This window comes from Enhydra lutris, unplaced genomic scaffold (genome assembly GCF_002288905.1).
Source record: "Enhydra lutris kenyoni isolate GAN:26980312 unplaced genomic scaffold, ASM228890v2 scaffoldscaffold51, whole genome shotgun sequence".
Lineage (NCBI taxonomy): Eukaryota > Metazoa > Chordata > Mammalia > Carnivora > Mustelidae > Enhydra > Enhydra lutris.
Window position 1 is genome coordinate 12327231 of NW_019154135.1, and position 26712 is coordinate 12353942.

General features: G+C 58.6%; 1 protein-coding gene across 2 annotated transcripts in view; it reads left to right on the forward strand.

The window, feature by feature from the left end:
* LOC111157076 (tensin 3) overlaps nt 1–24707 on the forward strand; it is a 201714-nt gene extending 177007 nt beyond the window's left edge. For both annotated transcript variants that reach the window (XM_022518299.1, XM_022518300.1), the window contains 11 exons: nt 1739–1910; nt 3282–3913; nt 4428–4514; nt 6751–6882; nt 10223–10318; nt 10968–11045; nt 11535–11612; nt 19215–19383; nt 20747–20815; nt 20911–20937; nt 22215–24707. In XM_022518299.1, the coding sequence (XP_022374007.1) occupies nt 1739–1910; nt 3282–3913; nt 4428–4514; nt 6751–6882; nt 10223–10318; nt 10968–11045; nt 11535–11612; nt 19215–19383; nt 20747–20815; nt 20911–20937; nt 22215–22359 (1685 nt within the window). In that variant the 3' untranslated portion in view covers nt 22360–24707. The remainder of the gene's footprint in view (nt 1–1738; nt 1911–3281; nt 3914–4427; nt 4515–6750; nt 6883–10222; nt 10319–10967; nt 11046–11534; nt 11613–19214; nt 19384–20746; nt 20816–20910; nt 20938–22214) is intronic.
* The last annotated feature ends 2005 nt before the right edge of the window (nt 24708–26712 follow it).

Genomic DNA, 26712 nt, shown 5'->3' on the forward strand with positions numbered 1-26712 from the left:
GGTAAGTGGATGGATGGATGGATGGATGATAAAGAGATGGGGTGATAGGTGGTTAGGTAGGTCGACAGATGGTAGACAGGTATATCGGTGGATGGAGGGATGGATGATGGGCAGAGGGATGGATGGAGGGAGGGAGGTGGATGGGTGGATGGGCAGAGGGATGGGTGGATCGATCAGTCGATCCATAATAGACAGAGGCAGGCTCTGGAGGGGTGTCTACTTCCAGAGAGGGAGGTTTTCTCGGGGGCGCACTACTGAGATCCGGGGGGCTCGTCTGTTTCTGGTGCTGGTGTCCCCACAGTGTAGCCTTCAGGGCCCTCCCCTTAAATCCGAGGTCAGAGCGTTGAGCCCCTGTCGTATTTCGGCCGCGGAGGTGCTGAAGTCCCTGCTGGTCCCTCGGTGCTCGGCAGCTGCTTCCATCTTGGGTGCAGACGTCTGCCCCACGTTCCGAGCCCAGGAGCCCGAAATGCCAGCAGGGGCGGCCGCGCTCGGGTCGGCTCTTCACGTCCCCCCAGTCCCGGCTGCCACGTAGCTCAGCCTCAGCCTCGGGTTTAGTGGGTTCCCACAGCCCTGCCCGTGGGCTGGGTCCGGCCTCCGATCCACATGCTCCCAAATGGGTCTATGGCCGGACGTGTGACTCGCGCTAGCGGCGCCCGTTCCCGAAAATGAGTGATGGGAGTGATGCAGGGTTTTCTGGAACTTCATCAGCTTTTATCTGCCCTCCCTCGTTGTAAAGTGGAAACCAGAATAGCCCGTATTCCTTACAATGCTGTCGTCGACACTGGTAGATTTGTGCTGTTCTTAAAGCTGAGTTTAAAAAAGAAGGGGCGGGGGGGCGCCTGGGTGGCTCAGTGGGTTAAGCCTCTGCCTTCAGCTCAGGTCATGATCTCAGGGTCCTGGGATCGCCTCCCGCATCGGGCTCTCTGCTCGGCGGGGAGCCTGCTTCTCCCACGCCAACACCCCCTGCTTGTGCTCCCTCTCGCTGTGTCTCTATCAAATTAATAAAATCTTAAAAAAAAAATTTTAAAAAATATCCAGAAATGATGGTGATTCTGGGCCTCAAGCAGGTGGGCATTTTGTCACGGAAGCGTGTAAAATTCGGTGGCACATGCGGGCTTGGTGTTAAACAGCAGGTTTTCACAGTGCTTGGCCTCTCACACCCCGAGCAACAGGGGCCGGGCCAGGGTCTGTGCCCCCTGCCAGGGTGAGGACACCAGCCGGCAGGGCCGTATTTGTACCAGAAAGCTCTCGGCCCGGCGTGTGGACTGAGCTCCCAGCTGGGGACAGATGGCGCTTCAGCGCTCACCTGGCCGCAGCCCCAGGCCTGCGCACCCTGGACACGGGTCTTCTCTGCGGAGCGGCTCCTGCCGGTGCGCAGGGGGAAGGCCTGGCCCTTTCTGAAGTGAGCGCCTGCAGGCTGGGCGGACTCCGTCGGTCAGTACAATGGCCTTCAGGAGCGAGGCTGCGTGGGCTGCACGCCCTTGTCCTTGCAGACGACCTTGCACGAGGCTCCTCAGCTCAGCCAGCGTGCCAAGCCAGGCGCCGGGCGTGTGTTCCGCGTCCTGTCTTGCCTTTGGGGAGCGTGCCAGGCAAGAGTGACCCACACGTGGTGGAATCGGGCCCCTCGATTCCTCGATTCACATTGGACCTGTGGCCTGCATGTCCGGAAGCGACTCCGCTCCTTCCAGTACAGGGACCAGGCCTATAAGCGCGTCTCGTCCTGCTCTCCCCGCTGCAGATACTCGAGGCTGCGCTGAGATCCTGCATCGTGTGGCGGGGATGTCCGACAGCCCCGGGGGGCCCAGATCTGCGGCACTCCGGGCCGACGTGCCAGCGGGACCTGCCTTTCAGCGGGCGTTCGCGTCCTCCTGCACCGTCTCCAGCAGCAGCCCCGGCCGGCGGCGGGACAGGTAAGGAGACGGGCCCTTGAGGGCTCCCGCAGACCTGACCACGGGCCCTGGGAAGGGAGGACGGGGCGCTCGACCTGCCGCTGACACCCGGCCACTCTGCATAACGGTCTCGCTTCATAAATACAATCACAGATGCAAACTCTGGAGAGTGTGCCCCTCCCCAACCCCACCACCCCAGTGTTGATAGGCTGAGCGCTCAGGGACTGACCACACGGGCAGCTGGAGTATGGGGACACGGGCCAATTAAGGACTGGGCGTCTGTGACAAGCGCTTTGAGCTGAGGCTGGAGCAGGGGTGCAGGGGGCCAGCCATGGCTTGGTGTCCCTCCACAGCCGGGGCTGGCGGGTGGGGTGGTGGTGGCCTGGGGGACGTGGAAGTTGTCCTGGTGTTCGGGAAAGTGCGGGGACACCCCCCAGTGGGGGGGGCGTGTCTCTCTGCAGACAGAGACGCTTGGCGCTTGGCGAGGGATGGCCGCTGAGCCGCTGCACGGGCACAGCGTAGGAATGGCTCCTGAGCGGCTCCCTGTGCGAGGACACAGTGCCCCAGTTCGGTGTCCACATTCTGCCTCCTGCCTCTGTGCAAGGGGGGGCTCCGCTAAGGTCAACCCACTCAGAGCGCAAAGGGTTTGCCGGTCAAGTGTGTGTGTGATGTGGGGCTTGGAGGTTGACTTTCTGGATTTCTAACCATGTGGTACCTTCTGATACCCTTGATCTGGGAAGTCCCCATTCTGGATATGGTAACTTCTCATGTTCCTTTTTTTTTTTAACGTGTTTCTATTTTTTGAGAGCCCAGTATGAGGCTTGAACTCACAACCTTGGGACCAAGACCTGAGCTGAGACTGAGATTCGGCTGCTTAACGCACGGAGTCCCCTGGGAGCCCCAACTTTTCACGCTCTCACTGGGATCCCTTAAGCAGCTGGCTGTCCAACAGGCACTTACTGGAAACTGAGTCGGGCACCCGTGCTAGGTCTTGGGGAGGAGAGAGAGGAAAGTGGGCGACACAGTCTGCGCCCAGGGGACGATGTTCTTGCAGGAGCTGCACATGACGCACCACGTGGTTGGCATCGGGGGGGAGAACAGAGGGACGTGGGCTGCGAGCTGGACACGGGGCCATGGTTGACTTTTGTTTCGAGGGGAGGGACCTTTGCTGGGTGAAGACCAAGGAAGGAGGGGGCAGAGCAGGTGTCCACTGGTGTGGGGGGGCAGAGCATCTGGGGTGCGCGGTGGCGGGGAGGGGAGAGCGGCAGTGTCTGACTTCTTGGGCCAAGCCTCAGCACCAGTGCCCATCCCTGTCCTCACCATCCACGGGACCCCCGGTGGCCTTGGGGCGTCTCCTAGGGCGGCGTTCTGATGGCTGCCTGTTTCCCCCAGCCCTTCGTCGGCCGAGCTCCCGTGGGCGGAGAGCAGCCCCAAGGCCACCCCGGCTCCGCTGGGGAGCAGCCGGCCGGTAGGAAGCCTCCTCGGCGCCGAAGAGTTCCCCAGCCCTGGTCCCGACGGCCCCGGACGGCCCCACCGCCTGCCTGCGGAGCTCCAGGCCTCTTTCCACAACCATGAGCTGTCCCTGGCGGAGCCCCCCGAAGCTGTGGGCCCCCCAGGTGGCCAGGCCTTCCTGAGCTTTAGCACGGCCCCCGTGGGAAGCGGCCTTCCCCCGGCAGAGGACCCAGGGGCCATGCTGGCTCATTCCCATGGAGCCCCCCAGGTCCCTGGCACCCCGCGGACAGCGGCTGCCGACAACGGCTTCCTTTCCCACGGCTTTCTCACGGTGACGCCTGGCCACAGCAGCCACCACAGCCCAGTCCTGCCGGGCCAGGGCCTGACCCTGCCCGGGCAGCCACCCCTTCCCGAGAAGAAGCGAGCCTCGGAGGGGGACCGGTCTCTGGGTTCGGCCTCCCCGTCCTCCAGCGGCTTCTCCAGCCCGCACAGTGGAAGCACCATGAGCATCCCATTCCCAAATGTCCTCCCGGACTTCCCCAAGCCTCTGGAGGCCGCAGCGCCCTCCCCAGGTAGGCACGTGTCAGCCGTGGTAGGCCCTGCCCCCCACCCCGTGTGCATTTGCTCATTGGGGGGCTGGGGTTCAGGGCGGCACCTTGAGAGCCAAGCCCGGAGCCGCCCATCAGGGTCTTCTCCTCGTTGCCCTCCGTTCCCGTCTGCTCTGCACACGCCCCATCAGCTTCTGTTTCTCCCGCCACTCGGAATCCTTGTTCTTTGAAAATAATCCTTCGTTCTCGAGTTCAGTAAGTTCATCCAGCATTTAATACAAGAGTTCAGATGTGTGCGACGAGGCTCCGGCAGGATTAGGCCACACTGCGCTGGCCGCGTGTCACGCTGCATCTGCGCTGCGTGTGTGGGGAAGCACGGGCTCCCTGCCGCACCCCAGCCGGTCCCCACGGGGCCAGACGGCACTCCTTCCCCGAGACACGCCGTCCCCGCCCTGGGCTGGACTTGGAGCACCGGGCTCCATGCGAGGTGACAGGCGGCAATAAACCATCCAGAGTGTTCTTGCCTTCTCTCTCTCAGATAACCCGGGTGATAAGCACGTGTCCGTGAACTTTGTCCAAGACACATCCAAATTCTGGTACAAGGCGGATATCTCCAGAGAGCAAGGTACGTGGGCGGGACGGGACCTCCGGGTGGCGACATCGGAGGGGCACGGCCCTGGGATGAAGGGTTAGGGCACTCCCGCGGAAAGTGTGACAGGCCGTCCCAGGAAGAGGTTCCCTGTTCCTATCTGGGACCTGAGCCACAGGGGCCAACGGTCAGGAGGAAGGACAGAGGTCTCTCCAACACCCCGGCATCTGTGCATCTACGTTTGTCCGCGGCAAACAGACATGCGCTCGCTAAGGGGGCGTGTGCCGGGTGTAACCTCGGGCCTCACACTCGTGCTGCACGGTGTCTACGTGTGCGCTCCTGCCCCAACATCTGACGTCCATGTGTTTGAGCCGTTAATGCCACTGCTTCCCGCAGGACGAATGGAAGAGGGGTCCAGGCGGGAGGCGGTCCTACGAGGCAGCCCCAGGGGCCATCTCACAGCAGGGTTGCTGGGATGGGCTGGTCATCCCCGAGATCCTCCCAGAGGAACCCCGGGGACTGCTGGCGGGCGTGGGGCTGAGCCGGGGACAGTGTTTCAGGGAGAAAGTCATCTGGTGTTGTCCTGAGGCTTTTTCCCCACCTGCCTGGAGAGAAAGAGTTAAGTCGCTGGCAAACAACACCCTTCTGCTTTCTCTCTGGAATTCTTCTATTCAATTAAGTAGCTCATAAAAATGGTAAGAATGTGCCTTTCTTCCACTGAGCTCAAGGAACGTATTGTCATGTTTCGTGGGGGGGCGGCCCGCAGCCCAGAGAGCCCTCTGATTCCCTGAATTGGCCTTTGGGGCGTTGCTGCTCAGCTCAGTCCGGGCTCTGCGTGGCCAAGTGCTGCATTGTTGTCCCCTCCCTGCCCATGGTACGGGAACCCCCGAGATGGAGGCTGTGAGCCCAGCACCTTGTCCAGCCAGAAGGGCTGTGAAGGGCCTGTGACATGCCATGTTCCAGAAAATTCTGTGCAGACCACCTACTCCACTGGTGCGTGTCTGGGCTGGGCAGGCCGGCTGGGCTGCCGGAGTAGCTGGGGCTCCACCTCGGAGGCAGGTGACGAGTGCCAGGGATGTGCCTTTTTCTGGAAAAGCTACAGTGAAACGTCAGGGACATGCAGGAGGAATGGAAAGTGAAAGTGGGATAGCGTCTTCAGGGATGCAGCTGGTCCTGTATCCCTGTGGCCGGGTGGATTGCTCAGCATTTTTCCTAAACCGAATGTAAAAATGCCTCAGGAGGGGAAAGGGGCCACCGGGCAGAGTAGAGACAGAATAGAGCTGTGTCGGCGGCACTGGCTGGGCCTCTGCCATGGGGCTCTGGAAGCACCAGCTGCGGGAGGTGGTGGGGACATGGCCACTGACTCCACTGACCTCACAGGGGGATGGGAGACCCCCACGGGCCTCATCGCCCTGCAGAACGGGTCCCCCTTGTTCTGTTTCAGAACAGGGTCTGACATTGTCCTCAAGCTCCTCTCCGTCTGTGACCCATGACGCTGGGGCACCTCTGTCCACCCCCCACCTCCAGCGAAATAAGGTCATGATGTTAAATGGGAAAACCAAAAAGCCTGGTGAGGTATAGCACGGTTGAAAACGTGTCATTCATCAGAAATCTGTTCCTGCGTCAGCAGAATAGGCCTGCTCAGCCCCCAGATGCAGGCACCGGCCACGAGCAGGAGCCTGCTGGGGTCCGTGGGTGCCACCTCCCCGCCAGCCCTGGCGCCCGGGACTTGGTCGTTGGGGTCAAGTGCGGGCCCTCCCAGGGCTGCACCAAGCCCGTGGGGTGAATCGTGGGATTTGTGTTAAACATTCAGTAACTTTTTGGGGCCATCCTTTCGATCTTTCCGTCTGCTCGGTTGGAAGGACTAAGTACAGTGCTGCACGGGCACCAGGCAGGGCTGCAGCGAGGACGGGAGAGAGCCTCGCACCTCGCCTCTGCCCCACCACGCCATGCAGACTGGGACTTGGCCCAAGCACTTGGGCTGGCGGTTGGACCACATTCCTGGGCAGCAGCTGTGGGCCGTTGCCTGTGCCTCTCAGGTGCTGCGGGAGAAGCAGGAGTCATGTGTGCCAGATGGCGGGGGGTGCTCTCTGCAGCCTCTGCCGTCAGGCTCCCCTTGAAAACGATGTGTCGTCACCGAGACCCCCACCCTACCCCAGAGGCCTGCGCCTGCTCCCTCCGACCCAGTTTGCAAAAGCACTCGTCTGCCACGTGTGCGGGCAGGCCTCATGGACCCCGGCAAACGCGTGTGTGTCTCTGCTTCCCTCCCCAGCCATCGCCATGCTGAAGGACAAGGAGCCAGGCTCATTCATCGTCAGGGACAGTCACTCCTTCCGAGGAGCCTACGGCCTGGCCATGAAAGTGGCTACGCCCCCCCCTTCCGTCCTGCAGCTCAACAAGAAAGGTAGGGACCTGGGAGCTGATGGGGCGCGCTCAACGCCTGCGAGGTCTGTGGCTTATGCGTTCGGCTGTGCCATGCTGGGGGACTTTACGAACACGGCTCTGAGTTTCTTCACAGTCTCCGTGTTGTTCCAGTGTGGCCCCCTCGGGACTGGCCTTGTGCAGGCGACATCGTTAATGATCTGTGGAGTTTAGTTCTTTATTGCTGTGAATGAGTGACGCGTTCCCTTGTTCGGCTGCCCGGGGCCCCATTCTGCCCCAGGAAGTGTAATAAATTCCCTCCCCTTCTCCCCGACCTTCCCTCCAGTGTCTGCAGACAGGCACGTTCCTTTTTCTTCGCATGAAAGGCAGTGGCCTGTGCATGCCTTTCTGCTCCGATGATCCGGAGAGCGTTTTGCTGGATTAAGAGTGACGCTGGATCATGAGCCCCAGGGGTGTCCCCACGGCCCTCCACCCCATGAACCGCGTGCAGCTGTGTTCAGATCTCTGCTCACTCTCCCGGGTACTTTCCGTCATGGACATGACCATGTGCAGAGAAGGTCGCGAGGGCTGTGTGCGCGGTGAACGTTCTCATGAAGCAAACACACGTGTGCCCACAACCAGGAGACAACCTCGGGGGAGGCCCCTGCACCCCTCCTGTGTGTCACGCTCCATCAGCTTGTGACCTTGCGCATATCCCAGAGACCATAGATTGGGCTCCGTGAGGCCCTTGGGGCTGGCCACGTGTCCTTCCGATGTCCTACTGTCTGTCCTTTTCCTGCCTACCATTCCTGCAAGAATCCCTGCGTTCTGTGGTCTCTGGGAACCTGAACGTGTGAGTGCTAGGTGTGTTGGGGTGTCCGAGGGGGACTGGCTCACTCTAGAACATTGGTCAGTTCGTGCTGACAGAGGCTCTGGCGTGGAATCACGGGGTCCCAGGGTCTTTCCCACCTTCCCCTGGTGATGAGCTCCGTCCCCAGCTACACCTGCCCCTTTTCTGTGCCCGACAGACACACACTGTCCAGGTCGCCCATCCTGCCGCTGCAGACAGGACACCTGCTAAGTAGAAGGGAGAGTTACAGCATCTTCCTCTTAACCAGCGAAATAGTGATCCCTGAACATCATGGTTTTGCCCCTTTTCAACTCTGCATCAGAGAACTAATATGTATTCTTTCGTGAGGTTCTTCTGCTGCCTTCTAAGATTCATTGTTTCTACTTGTAAGACTGTGGTGACTGTCACTCTGACGGCTTTCCAGGGATTGCAGGCCCGCGTTGGAGACACCGCAGGTGCGTGTGTCGGAATAAGGTGATTCGCAGTACGCGTATCCCCGTAGTGCGTGTTACGATAATGCGTATAGCTCTGGTGCACGTCAGACGAGCTTCCAGGCTTCTCGGTGGGCATGAAAGTCACGTTTACTCTGTGCTGTGGTCCACGAAGTGTGCAACGGCCTGCTCTCTCAAAAAGCAGTACACACGCCTTAATGAAAAAACACTTTGGTGGGAAAGCCGTCTGAGCGTCCCACCTGTCTAATCTCAGGTCACAGTAACAAGCGTAATAATAACGAAAAAGCTGGAAATACTGCAAGAAATACCGACCTGTGACACAGGGACGCGAAGTGAGCAGATGCCGTTGGAAGAATGGCTCCCGGGGACTCCCCTGATGCAGCGTAGCCGCCAGTAGTTCATAAAAAACGCCACGTCAGGAAGTGCCAGGAGGCAGGCTCCTTGCCTGGGCGCCGGGCTCATCACCGGGCACGGGGGCGTCCGGATAAGCAGAGTAGGAGCTCCCACGTTTAAGGAGCAAAAGGACACTGGCCTGCTTCACTCACGTGCCGCGTCCTGGACCGGAGAGGTGGACGGGAAGCCTGGATGGAGACTGTGCTCACGGTGTCCAGGAGCAAGTAACCTCGGAGCCGCACCTGGAAGGACATGAGGTTCGGTGGCTGAGGCGTCGGCCGAGGGGCTCTCAGGGAACCGAGGTGTCTGCCGTGGGAGCAGCGGAAGGGGCGGGGTGCAGGAACTCAGACCCACGTCCGGACGGTGCTGCCTGCAAACGGCGGAGGAGGAGGCGTCGTGCACATCGCGTGGGACAGCTGAGCCTGGAGAGGAGACCAGCGGGAGAAACCCCAGCAGTCCTGAGCGAGGCCTCGAGCAGGAGAGTCTCCAGACGGGAGCACTTGGTGTCTGTGGACGGGGTCCGCGGGGAGAGCGGGGACGGGCGCTGCGGAGTGCGTAGGGCTCTTGCTCCATGGAGACTGTGAGCCGGCGTCCTTCCTGCACATGCTGTGGCTTCGGAGACGCGGACGGTGCCGTGTGCGTGTTCTTGCCTCCTGCTGGGCACAGACCTCTCAGGCCAACCTTGACTCAGCCTGAAGGTGAAGGTCACAAAACATCACTGGTGTCCTCTGGTTGAAATCTTCACTGGCTGCCTGTCCTCGCCCAGCCCTGGATTTGGCAATTGGCTGTCACGGTGCAGGGGGAGTTGGAGAGGGAAGAGCCCGGCAAGTCAGCACCCACCTCTGGTACCCAGAGACCGGGCAGTGACAGACGTCCAGGACAAATCTATTCTCCGGGCAGCCAGCGGCTGACCGTCCCACTGAGACACCTGTCCCTGGAGCCTTTGTCCCCTTCAGTGTGGAAGACGCGGATCCTTCTCCTCCCACAGCCATGGTGGCACACTGCTCCTTTCCGCTCCTGTGTTCGCCACAACCTGCCATGGAGTCTGACCGTCGCTCTTCCTGCCAGCCCTCCCCATCGCCCCTGACGTGCCCGCTGCTGTTGTCCGTCAGGCTGTGTGGGAGCCGCCCATGGGCCCGGCGGGCAACCAGACTCACTGCCCGCTGGTGCCGCTGTCGGGTGGTTTCCAGCTCAGTTTGGTGGTTTTCAGGACGCGCCCCGTCTTCAGATGCTCAGGCCGGTGTGGGGCAGCGGCGATGTTCTGTCTGGTCCCAGTGACGGAGGGCTTCTTTCCTGGGGGTCTGCCACAGGGCTCCTGGCTGGTCCCTTCAGCTCCCGTCAGTGGCTTGTTCTCGGGCATCACCTCGCGTCCAGATCCTTCTAGTTTCTCCTGTTACGAGGGGAAGGGTCTAGATGGCATGTTCCTCTTTGTAGCTGCAGACTCATCCCTGCACTGGGAATGCTTGCAGAATGTGTGAGGGTCCGTCCCCAGGACCCCTGCTCCTCTGGACATGTCACTGTGGGGGGCTCTGCTCTCATCTCCAGGTGCTGCTTGGCAGCCCACCGACGCCAGCGGCCCGGCTCCGGGGGCCCCTCCCTTTAGCTGGTGCTCTGTCCCTCTCTCCCATCCTCCCGTGCTCTTGTTTTTTAAATTCTCTTTTTTCTTTCTTTTCAATCTCTCACCGCAGCGGGGGATCTGTCCAATGAACTCGTTCGGCACTTTCTGATCGAGTGTACCCCGAAGGGAGTGCGGTTGAAAGGGTGCCCCAACGAACCCTATTTCGGTAAGTCGCTGTAAGGTCCCAGTTAGCATTCTGGCCCATGCCAGAATGGTGTGCACCCCGACTGCTGCCCCGAGAGGTGGGGCCGTCCCCTCCCATGCTCCGGGCTCCCCGTGCCCTCCCCCGAGTTACCGTCTCTACGATAAACTGGGTAGGGAGTTGTTCCGAAGGCTTTCTCAGACCCAAATAGATGGCAGACAGGTGGTGGCCTCGCACGCAGGCCCACGAGTGGGGTCTGGGTTAGAGCCGGAGCACGGGCCGTTCCTCTCCGTGAGAAGAGCCCTTGCCGGCCTTGCAGGCTTGCCGGGATATACCCGGACACACAGTCCCAGCCTCCAGGAGCACATGGCAGGGACCACAGAGGCACCTGGGCTGCAGTCCCAGACTCCATCGACGGCCGATGTCCGCTGTAGAAGTCGGCACCTGCATGTCTTGGCCAACACTCACCCGCAGTCCCTTTACGTAGCTTCGAGCTGTCTTGCGGGACTGGTCACATCACTGAAGCTTTGCACCAAGTCCCGCAGTAACGGAGTATTAGTTGCTAAAAGCAGAAGCGCTCGCCCCCCGCAGGGGCTTCCCGCAGCGGGCACATGGGCGGAGCGGGCGGTGTGTGGGGTCCCGCTAATGCCCGTCTGCTGTTCACCCATTCCAGGGAGCCTGACGGCTTTGGTGTGTCAGCACTCCATCACGCCCTTGGCTTTGCCCTGTAAGCTGCTCATTCCAGACCGAGGTACGCAGGGGGGCCTCTGCGCGGCCGGGCTGTCGCGTGTGTGGGGAACGGCAGTGTTGGGTCCATGAGGACGCGCCCACAGAAGTTGGACCGGAGTCGTCCTCTGTCGCGTGCCCTGTGGGTGAACCCCAAAGAGCATCGTGTGGTCCAGCTCAGTCGGCAGAGGCAGGCCCTGGTGATGCCGTCACCTCACGTGACTACAGTGTCATTTGGCCGTACTTCCCACCTTCTTGGGCAGCCTTGATGTCACGTGATTGTAGTAGATTCGTAGTGACTGGTTTACGGCGTAGGTAAGTGCGATTTGCCCTCCACAGTGGTTCGTGAGAGCGGAGAGAGACGTGTTGCTGGACCACGTTGCCCCCTCCACCTGCTCAGAACGCCGGGGGTTGTCACCGCCTGGGAACCCAGGCCCCCGAGTCCCACCCTGTTGTAAAGGTTCTTCCCCGGGGAGCCGGACTCATGCCCGCGTTTTCTTTCTCCTTTCCGCAGATCCGTTGGAGGAGATCGCTGACAGCTCTCCCCAGACGGCGGCCAACTCGGCCGCAGAGCTGCTGAAGCAAGGAGCAGGTTAGTCGCTGGCTTCGTGCCCGCCGGTCCGAGTTCCTGGGTGGAAAGGGGGGTCTTCTTGGGTCTGAGGGTTTCCTTCCTGCTGGGTGCGTGAAGGAGCTCCCTTTTGCGGGGCCCCCCCAGGCCGGGCGCAACAGCGAGTGTGGACGGACAGAGCGAGGCCTCCCCGAGCTAAAAATACCCCCACTGCGGACAAGACGAGAGACTGCGGGAGAAAGCCAGGTCCTGGGTTTCGTCTGGGAAGAAGGCAGGGAGCCAGTTGTGGGGGCCCGGCCCCCCCAGCCGTGAGTGTAAGAGCGCTCGTGGGCCTAACTGAGCAGCCGACAGCATCGCCCCATTTGCCCACAACCCAGGGTGACACAGACCCCGGGACAGCGAGTTTGCCTGGGCACATGTTTTTTTTAAACTAATAGACTTTATGAAGTTTTAGAGCAGTTGTGGGTTCACGGCAACATTGAGAGGAGGGTAGAGGTTTCCCACAGACCCCCTGCCCGACATTCCACATTACGGTGTCCCCCGCCACAGGGTACCTTTGTTCGTGAACCTATGTTACGTGTCGCTGTCACCGAGTCTCCACTGGGGCTCACCCTCGGTGCTGTTCCTTCTGTGGGTTTGGACACATACGTAATGACGCGTCCCCACCACCAGGGTATCATCCAGAGGACTTTCGTTGTCCTAAAAGTCCTCTGTGCTCTGCGTGCTCCTGCCCACCCTCCAGACCCTGGCAACGCTGACCCTTTTCTTGCCTCCATAGTTTTGCCCTTTCTAGAACATCTCACCATTGGAGTCATAGAGTTGGTAGCCTTTTCAGATTGGCTTTGTCCCTTAGTGCCAGAAGTTTCCTTCACGTCCTTTCATGGCTTGGGAGCTCATTGCTTTTTGGTGCCAAATGCTCTTACACTGTCTGCACGGACCACAGTGTACTCCTCTGTCCCCACTGAAGGACATCTTGCTTTGCTTCCAACTTTTGGCAGTTGTGCATAAAGCTGTGGGAAACATCATATCTAGGTTTCTGCGTGGATGTGAGCTTTCAGCTCCTCTGGGTAAATAAAAAGGAGCACGAGTCCTGGATTGTATAGTCAGAGTATGTTCGGTTTAGTTGTGTGGGTTTTTGTTTTTGTTTTTAAAGAGGGAACACAAGCAAGGAGAGGGGGGAGAGGGAGAAGCAGGCTCCCCACTGATCCCCAGGACCCTGGGATCATGACCTGAGCTGAAGGCAGAGGCTTTAATCCACTGAGCCACCCAGGCGCCACTGGTATGTTTAATTTTGTAAGAAACCAGCATTGTTTTTCAAAGCCACTGTGCCATTTTGGATTCCCACCAGCAGTGAATAAGAGCTCCTTCGGCTCCACCTTTTTGCCAGCATTTGGTGCATCAAGGTTCTGGATTTGGGCTGTTTCTAGTAGGTGTGCTTTCATATCCCATCGACGTTTTAATTTGCATTTCCATGATGACACGTGACATGGATCTTCTCTTATTTGCTGCTTGTACGTCTTCTTTGGTGAGATGTCTGTTAAGGTATCTGGTCTGTTTTTTCATTGGGTATTTTTCCTCTTGTTGAATTTTAGAAGTTGTTTGTATATTTTGGAGAGCAGTCCTGTATCGGATGTGTCTTTTGCAAATATTTTCCCCCAGTCTGTGGCTCATCTTTTCATTCTTTTGACGTTGTCTTCACAGAGTGGAAATTTTTAATTTTAATGACATCCGGTTTATCTTCTCTTTCTTTCATGGGTCATGCCTTTGGGGTTGTCTCTAAAAAGTTTGTCACCAAACCCACAATGATTTGGATTTTCTTCTGTGTGGTCTTCTGGAAGTTTTATACTTTCACATTTTACATTCTGGCCTGTGGCCCACGGTGAGTCAGTGTTTGGGAAAGGTGTGAGGTGTGTGTTCGCGTCCTCTGTGGAAGACGGGATCTCCACTCCATGTATTATCTTTACTCTTCTGTCGAGGATCAGCTGACTGTACTTACGCGGGTCTATTTCTGGGCTCCCAGTGTTTTCTACTGATCTATTGTCTGTTCTTTTGCCAATAACGCGGTTGTGACTACTGGCTTTCCAGTAAATCTTCAAGTCAGGTAGCGTCAGTCCTCCAGTCCTGCTTCCCCTTCAAGCATGTGTTGGCTCTTCTTGGTCTTTTGCTTCCATATAAACTCTAGAATCCGTTGGCCAATGTGCACAAAATAACTTGCTGGGATTTTTATTGGAATTGAATTGCATCTATAGATCAAGTTGGGCAGAACTGCCGTCTTGACAAAATTGAGTCTTCTTATCCATGAACATGGACTCTCTGTCTGTTTAGTTATTTTATGTTTTTCATCAAAGTTTTACAGTTTTCCTTGTGACTATTTCTTGTACATAATTTTATTAAATTTATACTGAGGTATTTCACTGGGGACTGCTAATGTACATTGGATTGTGTGTTTAGTTCCAAACTGTGATTGTTCTCTGGTGGGCAGGAAAGGGATCGACGTCTATATTAATCTTGTTTTCTGCATCATGATGTAAGGACAGTCCCTTGCTCGCTGTTGCCACATTTGATGCAGGCCTTGTGGCCCCCATGTAGGTGGGCTGTGGACACGGCCAAGGCCACAGGGCTCCTGTGGGTCTGCAGCTGTGAGGGAGCCTAGTTCCCCATGGTGGACGTTTGCTCTTGGAAAGGTTGGGAAGGGAATGTCAGCATCTGGTTGGAGGCCTGGACAAGAAATACCTCCTTTCTGCACCGCGTATCAGTACCGACTTCACAGCCGTGGCTCTGTGTCGGAGGTCAGTGCGATCTACAGCTCTTTTCTTGTTACCGCCTCTGTACGATGCACATGGTTCTCTCGTGCAGTTTTTCTCTGCGGATCTCCCTGTCACTACGCCTGTTGCTCAGCTAAAATCCATCTCTCTCTCAACAATTAATGGAGTATTGAACTCTTTTCAGACCGTCCTTGAGGGATACGTTCTGTGTGTCCAGAATGAGGGTGACGTGCTTTGCGCCAAACAGCAACATGTTAAACGTGGAGGTCCAAAATGAGGAGCGTGGGCTGTGTCAGCCCTGTGTTCAAGTCCAGGCTCTACCGCACAGGGTTTTGACCACTCAGCCACGTGGACCTCGACGTAACGATGATAATGATCTCTCCCAACAGCATGGCTGCAGACGCCACGTGAATCAGACATTGAAAACTGCCGTGGGAACTGTGATGGGGGCACTCACACAGGTTATCGTGGTGTTATCCCTGCTGTGTTTGCACGGAAAATGCTCTTCCTGGCCGAGGAGACATGGCCCTTCCTGTGGCCTCACTCTTACCTGGCATGGGCCACAGTGGGGTGCCTGATGTCTCCAGGGTGTGTGCGCTCAGCCTGGGGTTTCTCCGCCCCCCACGTGCTCGGTGCTCTGCACTTGGCCCAGGAACCTCTTAGACAAGCCGCCTCTCGCGTTTCTCCCTCAGCTTCTTGGTTACCGTTTTTCCCAGTAAATGTCCAGTTAATAAACGTATAAGTGCATTCGCTAATCGTCCTTAGGAACAATTGTAGCCCTTGTGGTTGGATATTACAGCTTCTTCTACTCTGGCTTATCAACGATCTAACTTCACAGTCTTGTGGAAGAGCACCTGGCAGGCGCCAGCAGTGTTCGATCACGTGTTATTCTGAAGAATGGCAGATCCCAGGACTCGAGGCGGGCCCTGGAGACCACACGTGAGCCTCTGAGCTGAGCGTTTGTACATGATGGCGTGGAGCCTGTGTCCTTTTAAAATTGCATGTTTCTAAGATGTCCGTGCAGCTCACTTCATGGGGGACAAAGCAGGGGCGTGGAATCAGGACACGGATCCGTGTCTCGAGTGAGGACAAAACAGCCACGAGCTCACAGAGGCCCTGCGGTTGTTGGAAAAAGCGTAGGGAGGCAGTCAGACTGTCCCATCAGTGATCGCCTGGAGGGAACTGATTTTTTTTCCCCCAGATTAAATTTTTTTTTTAAGATTTTATTTATTTATTTTATAGACAGAGGTTACAAGTAGACAGAGAAGCAGGCAGAGAGAGAAGGGGAAGCAGGCTCCCTGCTGAGCAGAGAGCCCGATGTGGGGCTCGATCCCAAGACCCTGAGATCATGACCTGAGCCGAAGGCAGAAGCTTTACCCCACTGGGCCACCCAGGCGCCGCCCCCAGATTAAATTTTGTGAGTGTCCTCCTTCACCCCAGGGCTTGAACTGTCCTGTGTGGAGCCCTTCCCCGTCAAGCTGAGGGAAGCAGCACCCGGGAGCGTGAGCAGACACGGGCAGCCCCGCGGGGTGCACGCGCCCTCGTCCGCTTCCCCTCCTCTCCGGTCACCAAGGGCTTTCTGGGTCATTCCTATCTCTGACTGTTGATGTTTTTGTCTCTTCTTTGGTGGCGTTGAAGCCGTGGGATACAGTCCATCCCGAGAAGAAGGGCCAGGCCTCTTGCACATTTCCCAGAAGTGTTATGCTGTGTCCTTAACTTACCACATTGTGAAGGATATTTTCTTTATAAAAGCAGTAGAAGTTCTTTAAATTAAGAAAAGGGAAGGCACGCCCGGGTGGCTCAGTCCTTAAGCGTCTGCCTTCAGCTCAGGTCATGATCTCAGGGTCCTGGGATCGAGCCCCACATCGGGCTCCCGGCTCAGCAGGGAGCCTGCTTCCCCCTCTCCCTCTGCCTCCCCTCTTCTCATGCTCTCTCTCTGACAAATAAATAAAATCTTGATTTAAAAAAAAAAAAAAAGGAAGAGACTCGGAAAAGAGAGGAAAGGTGAACTGCTCAGAGGCCAGACGCCCTGGATGTTTTCCCGTATCTCGCTCCAAGTAAGAAGTTCTCCCTTTCGTCCACACACCGCGCAGGTCTCGCTTCCAGTGGCTGCACAGTGGTCCGTCCTGCTCCTTTGGGTTATTCCTGCTGCTCGATACTAGAAACAACCCTTGGGAGGCTACCTTTCCGCATTACGTCCTTGTTTCTGAATCTTGTGTTGCCGTCTTCGGACCCGGGTTCCCGGACGCAGTAGGACTGAGGGAGGCCATGTGTCCCTGAGGCTTTGTTTCCCGTGGGTATGACAGGTGCGGCCCGTTCACAGGAGGCAGCCCTGCTCCACAAGGCGACCCCCGCCCCCGGCAGGGCCACGCATCAGGTAGAATTGGACGTTGGGGGCCAGGCTGTGTGGACAAACCCTGGTCACCCTGTGCCGTCCCCCCACCCCCGCCAACTGGAGGGTAGGGCTCCGGGACCCGTATGCTTGGCAGACCCACCCCCGGCTGAGGTTTGGCAAGGGACAGCTTCCTTCCTCTGCTCTGAGGAAAGACCCCATGGCTCTGCCATCAAGGGTGAGAGTCCCCACGCCCCAACTCCTTATCGAAAGGCCGTGTGTAGTTCCACAAGGGCTGGTGGGAGCCCGTCCCATAGACCCAGGCTGTGCCCATTTTGTGGGATTCACTGCAGTTAGATCAGAATTCCTCGTCTTGTTTTTGGAAATGCCCACAGGAACGCTCATGAAATCGAAGGTAGGCCATCCACCCTCCGAAAATCACACGGTCTTGAAGTTTCCAAGCACCCATCCAGCTCCTGCTCGAACACGTGCACTTTCCTTTTATACTCATGACGATAGCAGGGACATAGTTTTATCCTGCTTTCCCATCCGCCTCTCACGTCTTTCTGGCTTTGAGGAATAGTTGATGTACCATCACTGCACAGGCCTGTGGCACATGGCGAGAGGGTTTGATGATCTAAGTTGTGAGGTGGTCACCTCCAGAGGCTCAGACCGTGTCCATCTTCTCATGTGGATACAATATAAGGAGGAAAGGAAAGAAAGGTTCTCCTTGTGCTGAGAAATCCTGGGACTCACTCTCTTCATGTCTTTCCCGTGAGCCACACGGAGCGTCGGCTGTGGCCGCCACACCCCCCCTTTGCCATCTTCTCGTCGCTGTACACGCGGCATGACCCCCCGTTTGCTGGCTGCTCGGTTTTGCATGGGGGTTTGTTGAACCATTCCGTTTTCCCACTAAGTCAGCATGTGCCTCCCGTATCCCCACCTCTGGGTTGGTCGTCCACCGTGGTTATGGAAGATTTCTCCTTCTGAGTCTTCTTGGAACCGGGACCTCTGGGACCCCGAGCCTCCTGATAAAGACAGCCACGTTATCCGGAAGGGCAGTCAGGGTTGACCCGGCATTTCATTGGAGCGTGGCAGGCACAGGGCACTGGGCAGTCGCGGTCATAATGTGCCAACATGCGCTCTCTCCTGAGACGACCCGTGTAAACCCCTCAAGTCCAGGTGGCAGCTGGAGTGTGGGTCACCCCCAGCCCTGCCGCTCCCCTTGGATGGTGCCGGCCAGCCAGAGGGAGCAGGTGCTTCTGCGACTCCTGCCCACCCCCTGAGCATCCCTCTGGGTGAGAGCGCGCAGGTGCGACCTCCGGAAGGTGTGTCTGCTGTGAGGACGGGCACATGGTGTTGTCTGCAGGCATCACCTGTGGCCAAGGGCGCTCGCACACAGCCTGCAGGCCTCACGGTAGAATCCACAGCGCACCCTCGGAATGTCCGGCGTGTCTCACTGAGCGCGCCCCGTCGACACTGCGGCAGCGGCAGAAGCAGCACAGAGCTGGGGCGGCGTGGACGCCCAGGGGCTGCGAGGCTGCTGGACCTCTTTTCGGGGTGTCCAGGCCACTGTGCCCTCTACTGCACAGGACAGGTGCAGATAGGTGGAGACGGGCTCCGGGAAGTGCTCTCCACAGCCCAAGAGGCAGGGATTGTCCTCAGAGTGCACAGCATTAGCGGAGCCCGGAGGTCCAAAAACGGTCGCGTTTGGGATAGGAAAGTTCCCTTTCCCTGACGGCACAGGACATTTCTGGCTGGTACTGGGTGCCGTCTCAAGCTGCTCTTGGTGAGGGAAAGGGAGTGGTTCAGGAAACTTTGTAGGGGAAAGCTGGGGTCTCGGAGAAAACTCGCTGCTGATGGCGAGTTCGGGGCTGTGCCCCTAGAGGAAGTGGGGTCACCCCCTGCAGTGAGCATGGCCGTCTCCGTGCAGGGTAGACAGTCTCGCTGAAGACCTCATCCGCCAGCCCTGGGCTGCGTCCTTCCCGGGAGGCTTTCTAGAATCTGCTCCTTCCCTTCTCCTGGGCCTTTCCACTTGGGCCTCTGCAGTGGCTCTGATGATAATTCGATTCTAGTGGTTTTTCCCCGTGACCTCAGCGGGACCCTGGCTGACATGCTTGTCACACTCAGCAACTCAGGATCAAGGGCAGAGCTCCGTACTCCGATGGACTCGGTGCGGACCCTTCCTCACACAGCCTTCGCTCCAAGTCACATGCCTCACGCATCGTCCCTGCTGCTCTGGATGCTGTGGCTTCCAGCTCTATGTGCGGATGCTTCTGAGGGGTGCTGGCCCTCAGGCTTCCCTCCCGCATGTTCCCTGACCGGCAGTGGTGCTGCGGACCCACACCAGCACGAAGGCGGGGAGGGGTCTCCGGCCCCAGTGGGGACGCAGCGGCAGGGACAGCGGGAGGCTCCTGGGATGGGGCCTCCGGGCACGTGTGTCCCACGTCCTGCCCCATCCACACCTGTGGAATCGGGGACCGAGGGCTTTGCCTCCGGTGAACACCTGCTTCCCCGGGTGTCTTTCAGCCTGCAACGTGTGGTACCTGAACTCCGTGGAGATGGAGTCGCTCACCGGCCACCAGGCCATCCAGAAGGCCCTGAGCCTCACCCTCGTGCAGGAGCCGCCTCCCCTGTGCACGGTCGTGCACTTCAAGGTGTCGGCCCAGGGCATCACCCTGACGGACAACCAGAGGAAGTGAGTGTGCCTGGGCCCGGGCTGCGGGTGGGGCTTCTGGGCACCCGGTCGGACGTCCCGCCAGCCTGCGCATCCCTGGGATGAGGCTCTGGACGCGTCCCTCGTCGGCACGCCCCGTCCTTCGTGACCTCCCAGGAGCCGCACGTAAACCGTGGACATTCGGCCCAGGGCCTTTCTTCTTGGGAGTCAGTAAAATTGTAATAAAAAAGAAAAGGGGGAAAGGTTTGGACCTTTGAGTGTCTCACCCACACACGAGTTTAATTTTTAAACAGCAAAACCTTTTAACTCGATTCTGTTAAAACACTGGGAGACTGTGGTAGAACCACCCTGTCTTTGGTTCCGTGTCATTCCATCTGACTGGTGGTCGTCCCGTTTTGACGCTGCTAGGTCTGATTTCAGTATCTAGATAACGAACCGTAACGTAACCATCAGTGATACATTAAGACTAACTAATGTTAGTGATAGTCACTCTCAATCGTCTCTCTACTGTGTAGTACGTTACGATACTAAATGTTCTCTACGTGGTGTTGGAATATGTAGGGAACAATGTTTCGGTGGCTTTCAGCAGAGCTGCCCCTGAGCGGCTTCTGCCTAGCAGATGTCCCAGGAACATAGTAGGGCCTCAGTCCGAAGGGGGAGCAGAGTCAGGTGGACGGACCGCGGCGTGTGTGCCCCTCCTCCCAGCAGAGCCCCTGGCCTCAGGGTCAAAGGCATTTCTGATGCACTTGTTATTCATGTGTTAACGGAAACAGCCCGGTGTGGTTACTGAAAGAGCTGGGTCCTCAGCCGTAAAGGCAAAGGGATGGCAGGAGTGTCATGGGGCACAAGGCCAGCCCATTGGCTCTGGCCAGCAGGCAGCGCTGTCCCCAGGGCGGGCCCGACCCACCCTTCGTGCCCGCCTCGCAGCTAGTCTGTATGTTCACAATGAGCCGTCCGCCCCATCCCCCTGTCTGACGCGGGCTCCGGTCCCTGCCTGGACACCCTGTGCCCAGCAAGGAAGGTTCGCTGGACATGGTCTGTGGCTGGACACAGTCTGCGGTTCTCGGGCAAGCACAGGAAGGCTGGGCTCCCTGGTTCTCCTCGGGCCGTGCCAGGGCTCCGGGGTTTGGTCCCGAACCCCACGCAGCTGGCAGGGGCACAGTGTTGCTCTGCTCTGTGCGTTCCTCTCGCCAAGAACCAGCTTTTCCAATGCTACTCAGCCCCGCGTCCCGTCTGCCCATTTCTGACCGGCGTCTGCGTGTTCTTCTCTCCAAGTAATCGAGTCACCCTCCGCCCGACTCTCCTTCTAGGGAGCCTGCACCGTGTGTCACCGTCCCCCTCCCGCCCGCTAACAAAACCATGTCCCCCCGCCCTGTCCCGACAGGCTCTTCTTCCGGAGACACTACCCCGTGAGCAGCGTGATTTTCTGCGCGTTGGACCCGCAGGACAGGAAGTAAGATAATCTCTGTATCAAGCAGCACGCGTCCTTTTGCCCGTTAAGCAGATAAAGACGTTAACGTAACTCTTCCTCTCCTTTCTGTCCGCCAGGTGGATCACGGATGGCCCCTGCTCCAGGTGGGTTCCCGGACTCCAGCGCCCTCCCCGGCATGGACCAAAGTTCATGTCGTTACTGAGTTCCAGCGAGGGTTTCCTGTAGGGAAGGGAGAGACTCGTGCCAGCGCGTTCACGGTTTAAACACAGGGAAGCGCGTCCTTCTGTAGGAAGGGCCTCCCGGGGTTCGCTTTCCCGCTCGCTCCTCCCCGAGACACACAGTTCCCCGGACCGCAGTGTGGAGCCAGTTGCACGGCTTTTTGGGCCATTCGGGGCAGGCGCAGACAGTAGGTGCACGAGTTGGGGTAGAGGAAGGACGTCCTGTGTGAGCGACAGCGACCTGGCGCTCAGCTTTTCGCAGACGCAGGGGGAGCGCGGTTTCCGCTGCCCTGGCCCCGCAGCAGGCCAGTCTTGCTGGCAGCGGTGCTCCTGGAACCTTACGGAACCTTCCGGAGCTGTCTGCACCCTTCAGGCCGGCTTCCTCTGTGTAACCTAAATCCGATTGCCGGGAATCGCTCGAACCACACGGGTCCCACCCTGGCACCCCGTTCATGGTCCTGTTTGTCTCGGGATCTGACAAAGTGCTCGGAGGCCCTGGGCTCTGGCATGCGGGGCTGGCGGTGTTCCCGTGTGTGGAGTGCACTACCCCATTGGGGCTCCTCGAGCCACACGTTCTGTGGCGGGGAAGCCACACCACTGGAACAGATGAATCCCTCGTTTTTCTAAGAAGGAGCAGAGCGAGTTTCCCGGGGATAGCGGAAGTCCCCGTACGAGGGTCAGGGCTCATGGAGGCCCATTTGGAGAACGACTCCGATTCCTCTAATAGTTAGACGTGCGGTTCTTTTAAACCATTTCCTTCCTTACCCATAGTTCGTAACTGCGGTGTAGGAGGCCCGAGGGCAAGAGTGTGGGACGTCCAGGCAGGGCCTGCGTGCGGCCCTCACCTGAGCCCCCCGTGACCTGATTGCCCTACCCCAGTACTGGAGGGACCTGGCCTCCTCTGGGAGAGTCAGGCCACCAGCCGTGTGGGGGCTCTGGGACCCGCTCTGACCTGAGTCTGCAGGATCCTGGCCAGGAGTGGCCCGGGGCAGTGGTCGGGGCGGTGGCCGGGGCGGTGGCCGGCCGTGCACCTGCCGTACCTGGGGGCTTGAGGGGTGGACAGGTGTGGGCAGTGCCCGGCTGAGTGGCGGTGAGTGGTGAGTAGAGGTTGTGGGGGTGCAGGGGGAGTAGCCGCAGGTTTGCACCCACTCTTGGACCTTGTGGGACGCTGGCGCGCTGACCTCCCACTTTCTCTGTTGCAGAGTCTTCGGGTTTGTGGCCCGGAAGCAGGGCAGTGCCACAGACAACGTGTGCCACTTATTCGCAGAGCATGACCCCGAGCAGCCAGCCAGTGCCATCGTCAACTTTGTGTCAAAGGTCATGATCGGCCCCCCTAAGAAGATCTGACCCCCCCAGTCCGAGACCGAGTGGGGCCGGAGCGTCTGCTGCTGGCATTTGGCCAGCCTGACGTTCCAGCCCCAGGAGGGCCGGGGGCTTCTCCTCCGGCTTCACAGACACGAGGACACACGGCCTCCCGTCTGCTGTCCTTCCCCGAAACACTGCTAGCCAGCACATCTCCGTAGCCAAGCGCTTCCCGGGTGGAGGAAAGTGGGATGCACGCGGCAGGGCCGAGCGAGGACGCGGGTCCCCGTGCCCCTTGCACGCCGGCATCGGTGGGAAGGAGCGCATCCGGCTCCTGGACGGCAGCCCTGGGTGACCGGGGGTGCCACCAGCCATGCGCAGGGCCCCCGTCCATCCAGCACCCGAGGGAGGCCTCTTTCCCACGACAGAGACACTAGCTCACCGAGAAGGGGATGCATGTTTGCTGAAGGTCCGTGCAGGTCAGGCCCTCCCAGAAGTCAGGGGGCATGAGCCGGGGGGGAACGTGCTGGCTGTGAGGACCAGGAAGGCCACCCAGTCCCTGGGGAGGGCACCGAGCTGCCCGCGTGCCCCGGCCCGGCAGGCAGTGGTCGCTCCGGCCTCCCGCTCTCACTCCAGCTCCAAACAGGGTGTTGTCCATGAGAGGAGAAGGAACATGGACGTGAAGTGTCTTTTTGTGTAATTTATATTCTACTTATGCCAAATTATTTATGGTAAATTGCCGGGCAGGATGGGGTCCCGGTGCTGCGAACTGCCAGGCCGAGCCTGTGCCCATGATCCAGGGCCACGTCCCCGACCGGCCAGCTCAGCAACCTTGACCTCCCCAAAGCTCACTGGGGGATGGTTCCCATCCGGCAGGTGGGTGACGTTCTTTCTGGGAAGGAAGGTTCCGGAGAGCGGGTCACATTTGGGCGGAGACTCAGCCCTGCTCTCCCAGGCAGTTCTGGGCCCTCTGAGCTGTTGGCCACTTGTCCCGGCCTCTGCGGCCCCCCCTCTGGGATCCTGCATTTCCAGCACCCGGAGCAGAGGAGGAAGAGGAGGAAGATAAGGAATCCTAGTCCTCCAAGGCTGTCTTTGGCTGAGAGCTGCTCCCCTGCGTTTCCGAGCTACCGAATCCAGATGCCAGTCACGCCACGGCTCCTACGGGTCCCCCAGGACAGACCGGGGGCTCGGTCTCCCCCCACACGGCCCGGGCACCCCGTGGCTCTGGGCTCCCAGGAGCTGCCCGCTCTGCCCGACCAGCTCTTTGGCCCCCTGGGCGTTGCCAGCAGGCATCACTCCAGCGGCGCGAATGTGCGTCGTGAGTTCTGTTAAGTGGGTCCGAGACAGATGTGGGGAAGCGCAGAGCGGAAGGCCTCACGTTGTGGGGCGTCGGACGCGGGTGAAAGTGGGGGGACGGATCCGCCGTCCGGCTCCTCTCCGTGCCCGACACAAGTGCCTCATTTCTGTGCCAAATGTTTGCCTGGTCTTCACAGACCTGTTCCCTGAGAGGTGTCGGTGTGGCTGTGTGGGACACGTTGGCGTCTCCTGGGGACCCTGGGGGCCTGGTCCTCAGCAGAGGCGGCTGGCATCTCGGGATTCCGGTCATGGCAGAGATCCGGCCAAAGGGGACCCGAGATGCCGTCCCCAAGACGCACCTCATCCCGAGATGGCTTCTACCCAGTTTGACCCAAAGACCGCAGGTCAAGTCCCTCACCCTTCCCACGAAGAGCAGGCTCGTTTAGAAACAGAGTGCGGGCCGGTGAGGGGTCCAGAATCACAGCGGGTGGGTGACCCGGGCTCCGGGGCCTCCCGTGCAGTCCCTGTTCCGAGCGCTCAAGAAGCCGCAGCCCCTCGCTGGTGAGGCGTACTGGCCGCCTGTGGCTTTCCTGGCCGCGGCCAGGACATCAGGACGTCTGCTCCCCGGTTCCTGATGAGCCGGCGCAGCAGGTTTCTTTCCCTGTTACACGTGTGTCACGCGGAGCAAGAGAGCCCCGCCCCCACCCCCACGCAGGCTTGGGGCCGCTCCGTGGAAGGCGTGTGGCCTCCGAGCGCTGGCGGGCACAGGGTCCCGTCCCGGGGAGCCCACGGTCCCCACCGCCTCACAGCCAGGGTCCTATTAGCCCGCTCATTAACCGGTCGCCGTGTCCTCCAGTGTTAACCTGGCGCCAGGGTAGGCCACACCGAATTTAAGGTCTCCCTGTGTGACCTCGGCGTCAAAGACCTTGCGTCTCCTTAGCGGCCTTATTGTTAGTGGGTATTTTTACTTTTCTTATATTGTAAAGAATATATCCAGTATGTAAATGAATGTTCTATAAACTCTTTGTATAGTCATTTTCTCTGCTTTTCAGATACTGTCTCTATTCAGAGTATAATAAAATTATCAACGTGGTAAAGCCTCGGGGAGACTGGCCTTTGCTGTGTGGGTAGAAGTGCCCAGAGGGGGTGTGCCTCTGTGAGCTTGCGTGTGTGTGTGTGCACGTGTGTGCGTACATGTGTTTCAGTGGGGGTTTTGTGGAGCGTTGGATTCGGTTATAAATTCACATATGGGGGCACCTGGGCGGCTCAGTGGGTTAAAGCCTCTGCCTTCGGCTCAGGTCATGATCTCAGGGTCCTGGGATCGAGTCCTGCATCAGGCTCTCTGCTCAGAGGGAGCCTGCTTCCCCTTTCTCTCTGTCTACTTGTGATCTTTGTCAAATAAATTAATTAAAAAAATTTTTAAAAACTATAAAAAAATAAATTCACATATATTTTGCCTTGGGCATCTATTTTAATATTTCCACCCAGGGACCTTTGAAAAATAACATTCAGAGATTTTTTTTTTTTAAGATTTTATTTATTTATTTATTTATTTATTTATTTGACAGCAAGATGACAAGTAGGCAGAGAGGCAGGGAGAGGGAGAGGAGGAAGCAAACTCCTCGCTGAGCAGAGAGCCTGATGCGGGGCTCGATCCCAGGACCCTGAGATCATGGCTTGAGCCGAAGGCGGAGGCTCAACCCACTGAGCCCCCCAGGCACCCCACATTCAGAGATACTAAGAATTTAATTGCGACGTGTGCTGTTGCGCCGAGGACCTGACTTCTGATGTTCAGCCCCGAGGGGACCTTCCAGGTGTCTACAGCGTGGGGGCTTGCCCCGAGTGTGCCGTTCGGTGGGCTTATCTATTGCTGCATCGGATGCAGGTGTCGCCCAGCACCCCTCCGGGGGGCTCCCCAGTCAGATGGGGCTCATCATGCTGGCTTTTTGCATTCCGGGGTCTGGGCTCCCTTTTCCTGGCTGACCTCCTTCCTGAGTTAGGTGACGGGGACCCAGGACTCATGGCCCTCATGCTGTCTGCGTCCTAAAGCCCTGAGCCGCTCTGTCCTGGGGCCCCCAGTGGGTGGACAGTCACTGGGCTCCCCAGGCAGTGCCTTCCTTCCCCCCTGCAGGCTGGGGTGACCAATCCTGCCCCAGCCAGGGCCTAAGGCCGAGAAGACGGAGGGTGTCGTCCAGGAGGATGTTTCTAGGGGGCGGCAGGCTGGACCCCTGACCAGTGTCACAGAGTAAAGCTGGGCAAGGCACTGATATGACAGCCACTAGCGTGGGCTTTCCAGGAGCACAGTGTGGATGGTCACCGTGGCCTGGAGCCCACCCAGAGGATTCTTGGAGAACCGGCCACCACCAGGTCCTAGCCTGGACGGGAGCTTGTGCACAGATTAACTCCCCGCTCATCACTCAGCGGCTACCACTGAGGGACATGCTGGGGATGGGCGCCCAGTAACACCCACTGGGACCCGGATCTAGTGGACATGGCTGCTTGTGCCCACCGTCTTGGGCCCTGGATCTGTTAGTGGTGGGCCCTCCACCTGCCCAGTCGGGACCCTGCATGTTTTGGTGGTCACTGCCCAGGCCCCATCCAGTGGGGACCAGGATCTACTGAAGATGAACACTGCTGTCCCATCTGCTGGGGACCCAGGAGCGATGAACGATGGGTGCCCGGGCCCGGCCCCCTTGGGCCGTGGATCTATTGGAGAGGGTGCCTGGGTCCCGCCCACACTGGACCCGTGGATCTGTTAGTGATGCGCATCAGGGGTCCCGCCCACCGGGGGACCCTGGATCTACTGGAGATGAACACCCGGTCCCGCCCACTGGGGACGTCGTGTCGTATCCTCCGTCGGGTTCCTTGTTTCCCCTCAAGGTATGTGTGTGGTCGTGAGCCGAGCTTCCCCAGGGTCTCCGGTCACGTTTTACAGAGCAGACTCTAAGTGGAATCGGAGTTTCCAGGTGGACTTGGGGCCCCGGGAACACGGAGGGAGGGACATTTCATGACATGGGGATTGGCCGTGTCTGGACACACTTGGGTTGGGCAAGGCTGTTGAGTTGGTAACAAGAGAAAGCTCCAAGAAGGAATGGCCGTAAA